General features: G+C 46.2%; 1 protein-coding gene across 1 annotated transcript; it reads right to left on the reverse strand.

Annotated features, from left to right (window-relative positions):
* Positions 1-3,730: 3,730 nt before the first annotated feature.
* On the reverse strand, positions 3,731-5,860 carry LOC142581908 (uncharacterized). Its single transcript, XM_075691353.1, has 3 exons — positions 5,842-5,860; positions 4,242-5,259; positions 3,731-3,868 (listed from the first exon to the last, which is right to left on the reverse strand). Coding segments are annotated over exons 1-3 (1,023 nt in total). The 5' UTR covers positions 5,845-5,860; the 3' UTR covers positions 3,731-3,866.
* Between the last annotated feature and the right edge of the window lie 2,018 nt (positions 5,861-7,878).

The following is a 7,878-nucleotide window of genomic DNA, read 5'->3' on the forward strand; positions in this document are numbered from 1 at the left end:
AAGGGAGAGAGAAGGTCATGAAAGGCGTTCATTGAAAGGCGGCACATACCCAGAGCATTTGTGGCACAGCCTGCTAATCTGTTGTGTTCCTGTCCTCGAAGAACTCTTGTGACGTGGGTGTGACTCCCCTCGACATCGGAACAGTTTAAAGGACCTTTTTTGTCATTGCAGAGCGGCATATTCTCGGGGGCGCATAACTAGTCGCCCTAGTTAGCATCAAAAACGTTCGTTGAAGAGTAGAACGCACCTACTGGCACATGCCCAGCCCCCCAAGTTGGCATCAAAAAGGTTCATTGGAGATCATCAAACACCGAGTGGCAAATACCCAGTACTTCAAGTCGGCGTAAAAGAGCTTCGTCAAACAGCGTTGCCAACTCAGTCCCGCCTCTGCAGTGACCCACGTCGGCGTGAGAGAGCTTCGTTGAAGAGAGGCACGTATGTACATATCGGCACACACTCCGTGACCCAACTTGATCTGATGGTTGGGTTCGAACCCTGTTACCTCAGTACAGCTGCCCGATGCGTTAACCATTCAACCACTGACTACCCAGTGACCCAGGTAGGCGCGAAAGTGGTTAGATACAAACATAGAGCTGCACATGAAATCACTTCAGAACAGCCCTTCACATTTACGATATCATTGATATACAGCAGAAATAAGACCGACCCTAATATAGATCATTGTGGTGCCTCATATTAATTGTATCCGGTTACGGATCTAAGTACATTTTTGATGACTGTGAACTGAGTCGTATTATAGTAAGATTCTTTCTTAGTAGTGTTAGAGCAACACCGTGAATTCCACAAAAAAAAAAAAAAGTGCTTCTTTCAAAAAAAAGGATGTCTTGCTGAACGCTGTCGAATGCCTCTTTAAAATCAAGAATTATTCACAGAATTAGAATTTTCTTTTGAATTTCATCAAGTATTTGTTCTTTGGTCCTTAGCAGTTAATTTCCAGCAGAGTTACTTTGGAAAACCCCATTTTGACTTAATTTGTTAGCACAATGTCATAAAGTGGTTTGTAAGGGCCACCTTCATTTCTTCTCCATCTATAATTCTGCCTGCAAAGTGCATTATAGAACACGGGAAAATCGTCTGGAGTCACGAATACCTGTGTTTTCAATGCTTGTCGATTTCTATTGTTGTGTTTATTTGCGCGGCGTTGAGTTCCGGCGACGTGGAGCGATTACTTTTTCTCGATTCTGACGTTCATGTTCTTTTACCGCTCACGACCGGCCGATAATAGTAATAACGCAAGCGGTGCGAAGCTCGGCCCAATGACGAAGCGCCGAAAAAATATATATATTAGAATAAAATCACAAGATCACCACGGCCAGGATGACCAATGCGTGACCTACACGGTGCATAACTTGCTTTTCATCGACCTTATTTAGGCCACATAGGTTTCTTTAACTCGTACTAATCTAAGTACGCGAGCGCTTTTACATTCCTCAGTTGGAATCGAACCCTTGATCACGTGCTCTGGAGTGGAACACGTATAGCCACTGAACTGGCGAGAGCAGTTGACATATCGGACTTACTAGAATAGTTGATCCATCGTTTCCTGCTTCATTCTACAAGCTTGTCTAGTAGCCCAGAACCACGAAAACAACTCAAACGCTCTGTAGTTAAGGCTCGACCATTTCCCATGCCAGGAACTAAGCATAGCAGTTTACCCATGTTCAGTTGTGGAATCACTCCAGAAATCTGTCGTCCACCTAAAATTTGATTTGTCCTGCCATGCAGTTCCATCCACATGGCATGAAGGTCCTGGATTCACTCGTCTTTAAGTTTGTTTTACTCGAATACAAAGTTTTGTTAAGAAACTCATTATAAGCAATGCAGCAAGTGCTTTATGCGCTATTTGAGTCTTCAAATAGATTGTGCGTTATGTAACACAGGCATTGTTGGAGTCAATAAAGTTATAGCGTAATTCATAACTCTCTGCAGAACATTTTAGACGACTATTGTTGTCCTGCATGTGAAAGAGTTTTACACACGCACACGATGCAGTGCATCCAAATCAACAGTCGCACTTACCTGTCATGGAGCAACTTGTGCGATGCACATTTTATAGCGCCGCTCTTTGGTGCCCGTTGTGAGGTTAAACGTTGGTGTCCCTCGGCGTAGCCGCGCGACACGCTCGTGCGATTGCTCGCGCGTTCATCGTTTCTTCCACAGCTGGCTCCGATGCCGCTCATCATGAGAGCGTTTCCGTACTGCCCCTCCCCCTGCGAAGGCCCTGACGGCCTTGGCCCACTGCCACGGGATGCGATCATTTCGGTCTCCAATCCTTTGGCTCAATACATCGCGAAATGAAAACACGTATCGAGCTGCGCTCAAATTTTGTATTATGGAGTATCGTAACTGTCAGAATTTCTTTTTCTGAAGAAGTGACTTCTTTCTGCTAGAAGTGATGTTTAATAAGTGACGGAGCTTAACGTTTCACTTGAAATTATCTGTGGTAGATTTGGCCATAGTGGCGGAACACTGACGGGGTCACCGCAAAAACCATGTCACAATGGACCACATTGAGCTCGTGTACTTATATTTATTCAAGTACAAGGGACTTATCAGAGTTGGTCCAAGTGTTTCATCAAGATTGTAAGTCGTTTACATAAACGTTTTGAGAACTTGTGGTGCCCAGCGATAATACGCCTCCCTGCCGACAGGGAGTGTTGGCTGATATTGCAACCGCATGGTGCGCCTGACAGCTTGCTACGTATCTTTGCATCTGGCTGAAGCTTGACGTGTCTCTGGCTTAGTATTCAGAGAGAGGTTAGTTTAACTTTCTACAGCTGAGCCTGTTACAGAGTTCTAAATTGATTACGATCAGCAATGCCGCTGGCTAGATCTCAGTAGCAACTTACTTACCTACTTCACATCATTAATATCCCCCTGGGAACCGAACCTGCTACCCTGGTGCTTAGCCAATTTTTCTCTAATGCTTCATATTGTTGTACTATCAGCGTCAAATGAAACGCGAACAGTGGAGCGCGTGGCCCAAGCACAAGTGAAGGATGACTGGACGGCGCGCACAATATCTATCTATCTATCTATCTATCTATCTATATATATATATATATATATATATATATAGGCACGCACATCCGGTTCGGCCTCTCGGCGCGATGTCTTCGCTTCTGTTCTGGTTCTTACGTTTGAAAGGGAGAAAATACAAATGAAACAGAAGCTCAAATATGGCAGTTTGCGGCGAATTTTGTCGCGCCGTTCGCCGGAACAATAAGTGGTAACGACGCGAACAGCGGTGCGCGTAGTGCAGTTTGCGCCGTCATTACATAGATTCGCTCATGCGGTTTGCCACTTGCGCACCACATTCATTCTTTCAATGGGCAAACTTGCACAGCGTGGCATCGCTGGCAGCCACGACGGTGGCGGGCGTGGGCGTGCCGAGCACGTTTGGCTGTTTGCTTGACTCCCAAACGAGCGCCGTGCCGCCAAATCGGATGGGCGCGCTTGTCAATGGTGACGACTGGACGGCGCGCACTACACCTTCACTTATGCTTGGGCCACGCGCTCCGCTGTTCCCGTTACATTTGAGGCCGATAGTACTCTTGTAAGAGGACCGTGACTCTGTCCTTCCCTAAGCTTTAGTTGAATGGGAATATAAACGCGTGATAGGTGTTTTGAACAATGAATGTAGAAAGGCTGAAACAATGAAACAGTGAACAATGGTTACATTAATGAAAGAAATATTGTAGACAGTAGTGCAAGTTGAAAATTGGTTAAGTTTATTCTCGTCTTCCTCTTGTGCCATGATGAAAGGGGACAAAAGAAGACGGACCCTAAATTTGTTAAATCTACTAACTTTCGACGATGACTGTGCTGCTTCCCGCAAAGGAGATTTCTGAAAATAAGCAAAATAATATTGATTAGTATAATGTTCTCCTAATACACTTAATGGTGTAAAATTCCAATAATCAATAACAAACTCTTTTTGACCATTGTTACATGCCCAGCATACTGTAGCCGCTGGTATGAAGTTCGGCATGTGGCCTTTCAAATATAAATTCTTAACTCCATTGTGTACAACACCTCAAACATTTACTAAAGACAGAAAAGAACTGTAATGGGCGCAAACAAGACGGGCTTATATAAAGCACAGTAGCAATATCAGCCCGTGATTGTTCTTTTTTTTTTGTATGAGCTCAAGTATCGCTCTTTTAGTTGAACGTCAGACTGTTTCAAGCAACGCATTTCAATGTACGTGAAGTACTTACACTTCTTCCTGCGGAGGAGAGCGGTGTAGTCGTAGGCGCTGCCGAGACCATAGCCGTAGTTCAGGCCATAGCCGAGGAGACCGTGACCGAAACCGTAGTGGCCAGCGCCGTAGCCGAGGGAGCCAACACCATAGCCGTAGACTGGGGCGGCGTGGTAGGAAGCGAAAGCTGGGGTGGCAACAGCGGTGGCGACTGGGGCAGCGTGGTGGACGGTGGTGGTGGCCACAGCTGGAGCAGCGTGGGCAACGGTGGCGACGGCTGGAGCAGCGGCGTAGGTGGCAACTGGGGCAGCAGCGTAGGTGGCGACTGGGGCGGCGTGGGCAACAGTGGTCACAGCTGGAGCAGCAGCGTAGGTGGCGACTGGAGCAGCGTGGTATGTGGACACGGTGCGGGTAACAGCTGGGGCAGCAGCATAAGTGGCAACTGGAGCGGCAGCGTAGGTGGCGACTGGAGCGGCGTGGGCAACAGTAGTGACAGCTGGAGCAGCAGCGTAGGTGGCGACTGGAGCAGCGTGGTAGGTGGACACGGTGCGGGTAACAGCTGGGGCAGCAGCATAAGTGGCAACTGGAGCAGCAGCGTAGGTGGCGACTGGAGCGGCGTGGGCAACAGTGGTCACAGCTGGAGCAGCAGCGTAGGTGGCGACTGGAGCGGCGTGGTAGGTGGACACGGTGCGGGTAACAGCTGGGGCAGCAGCATAAGTGGCAACTGGAGCGGCAGCGTAGGTGGCGACTGGAGCGGCGTGGGCAACAGTGGTCACAGCTGGAGCAGCAGCGTAGGTGGCGACTGGAGCAGCGTGAACGGCGGTCACGGCTGGAGCAGCCTGGTAGGTGGACACGGTGCGGGTAACAGCTGGGGCGGCGACGGCGTAGCTGGCAGCTGGGGCGTAGCTGTAGCCGAGGCCGAGACCAGAGTAGCCGATACCATGAGCAAGGCCGTAGTGGGAAAGACCGAGGCCGTAGCCGCCGGTGAAGCCAGCGAAGGCGCTGGTGGCCAGAGCCAGGACAATGCAGGCACGGATCTGGGCAAAGAATACGACGTGGTGGTGTAAACATCACATTCGTCTAAACAATAAGGTGCTGCCTTAATGTGCACAGCTTTTCCTGAATATTTGATGGTAGATATCTAAGGTTCCATTTGCTTCCTACATTTGTGTAAACGTTGATGAATGGTGAAATTATTGGAGTACAAATATCTCCGGCTGCCATCAGACTTCGTATAGGGCTATAATCGTCCTATACAATCCTAAACGATCAAGGTTTGCCTAATTGCTTAGAATTCGCGTTTCGCATGATGTGTTTAATTATTTGTAACAAGCTTATTTTGTGTCAAAGCGAGTGGCAGCAATTTGACTATGCGTCCAGCTTCTGGTACTCAAAACTGATTTCAGACCATGACTTTATAAGGGAGTATTGATCACGAAGAAGCTAGATATGCTAACTATGGACGTAAATATCGGAGCGAGCCTACCACTAAATCTGAACGACTGTCTTGCACGTTCCTCAAATGTTTGGCTTCAGCTTCACTGTAAGCGCAATTCCCTTTAAAGCTCTCCTATGGAGCCAAGCAAGATTCTTATTAGAGACATGCTGGTGCTTCTTACCATGGTCTTTCTCAGCTGCTGACGGTCCAACTGCTGATTTTACCATCGTTCGGTCTCCTTTTTATATCGAAATGCTCACCGGCAGCGCTCTAGCGGTGGCCGATCAAAATGCGTATACAAAAGAACAAAAACGAAGAGGATACATCGCAATTTATGCATGTTTTACCAAAGCGGTTAGAAGCGCATTCCGCTACTTCCCGAGCGTTCTATCCTCCTCACTTAAGGTGACGTAAAAAGAAGTGACGCTCCACGCAACCATAATGTAGAGGCAGTGCTACAGCCCGACCTTGACACCCTGCATCGGCACGGTCTATCGCTGGTCTCTACACGTATACTCAGTTGTGCTGAGAATATACCTTCGCTCGGAAGCAGCGGAATACAAAAGAAGTCGAAGGGAGAAGACGGGCAGGCGACAACGAAAGGTTTACTGAAGCGCGCACAAAACCGGTTTCCAGATGCACCCGCTGACGGAATGTAGATCAAACGGCGTCGTATACGATGCGCGTCTCCTACTTTTATTTTGTGGCAATCTTCTTTTTCCCGTTGAGCTGCTGCTTGTTATACAAGCTGCATGTTATACAAGAGTGATTTCGTATTTAAGGGAAATCTATACGAGAAAGCTGTCACGTTTCGTCGCGTTGGCGCTAAGCTGCGCGTAAAGTTATTCCTAAAAGCGCTACCATTTGTGAGAGAGACGTAGAATTTTCGCAGGATATTATCAACACAAATGTAGTTGAAATGCAAGAATGACCCCAGTGGCACCAGGTACTACTCTTCCTGCACAAAGAGCATTGACTGTGTAATATAAATTTTTTCTTGCCTTCGGTATTTTTCGGTCAGTCCGCTACCAGTCACCGTAAGGCACGTCCACATCGCGACCTAGATTGTTCCTCAGCAGGCACTGCGCTAAAAAAGAAAGAACTTCTGATTTCAAATGAACTACTACTGCATTTCAAATGAAGGTCGCCGCAGTATTGGTCCCATTACATTCGATGGAGGGGCTTGTGGTGTCATCTTGAGGAAGGTTGGAGAATGTCCTTGCAACGTCCAAAGTAGAAACAGACAATGTTGCGGGGCCTAGCTGTCGTTCAAGATCAACGCCTCCATTTCACTGATTTTAACTGTAGTTGCAGCAAGTTCAAGTTCAAGTTCAAGTTCAAGTTTATTGTTCTTCTAGTACAGACTAGAAACGTCCTCCCGGGCTAAAAGCTGCCATCAGCAGCTTGACTGGACCCAGGAGGCGTTATACATGGCAGAACGAAAACAGTAACCTTTCTGGTACACAAAAAAAAAACTTAAGCGGAAATTTACTAAACATAAACTAAACATAAATTGAAAACTCAGATACATGCTTACATGCTTATGACAGGGTATGTAAGAAACAACAAGACATTTTTGTACAAATAAAACAAAAGGGCAAAAAAGAAAACATGGTCATTTATATGCATCGTTATACATGAATATACATGTTATAGGTTAACGAAATACATCTTCAACTCTTTACGAGAGAATTTATTAGCATGAACATGATTATTTAGAATTTTCGGCAAATTGTGTTTAATAGATTGTAACTTATACTCGGTGCGAAAGCGCGGTACAAGTCAAGGCTCAGGGTTTCTGAAATGCACAGGTATGTCATGGTGCTGCAAGGTCGCTAGTGATGTAAGAAAATCTCTCCATTCTTACCTTGCAAAATAAAATATTTGTAAAAGACGATATTCGTAGTATCGATCTACCCATATGATTTCGTATGTTTGTGACAATGTTTTTGTTGTTGATCGGGCTTCAATATTAGCAATGTGTCGGAAAAGCACCTTTTGTAATATAACTATTTTATTTATGTTAGTTCATGTTGTGGTTGCCCATACTAAACTGCAATAATTAAATTGCGAGGTGAACAATGCATGATAAATTTGTAGCTTGGCTTTTGTCGGCATGTAAGCTCTACAGCGAGATAGTGCACCGGCGACTGCAGAAAACTTGTTTCGAAGGTTATTAAAATGAGCATCCCAACTCAAATGACATGAAAATATTACT

This window comes from Dermacentor variabilis, chromosome 5 (genome assembly GCF_050947875.1).
Source record: "Dermacentor variabilis isolate Ectoservices chromosome 5, ASM5094787v1, whole genome shotgun sequence".
Classification (NCBI taxonomy): Eukaryota; Metazoa; Arthropoda; class Arachnida; order Ixodida; family Ixodidae; genus Dermacentor; species Dermacentor variabilis.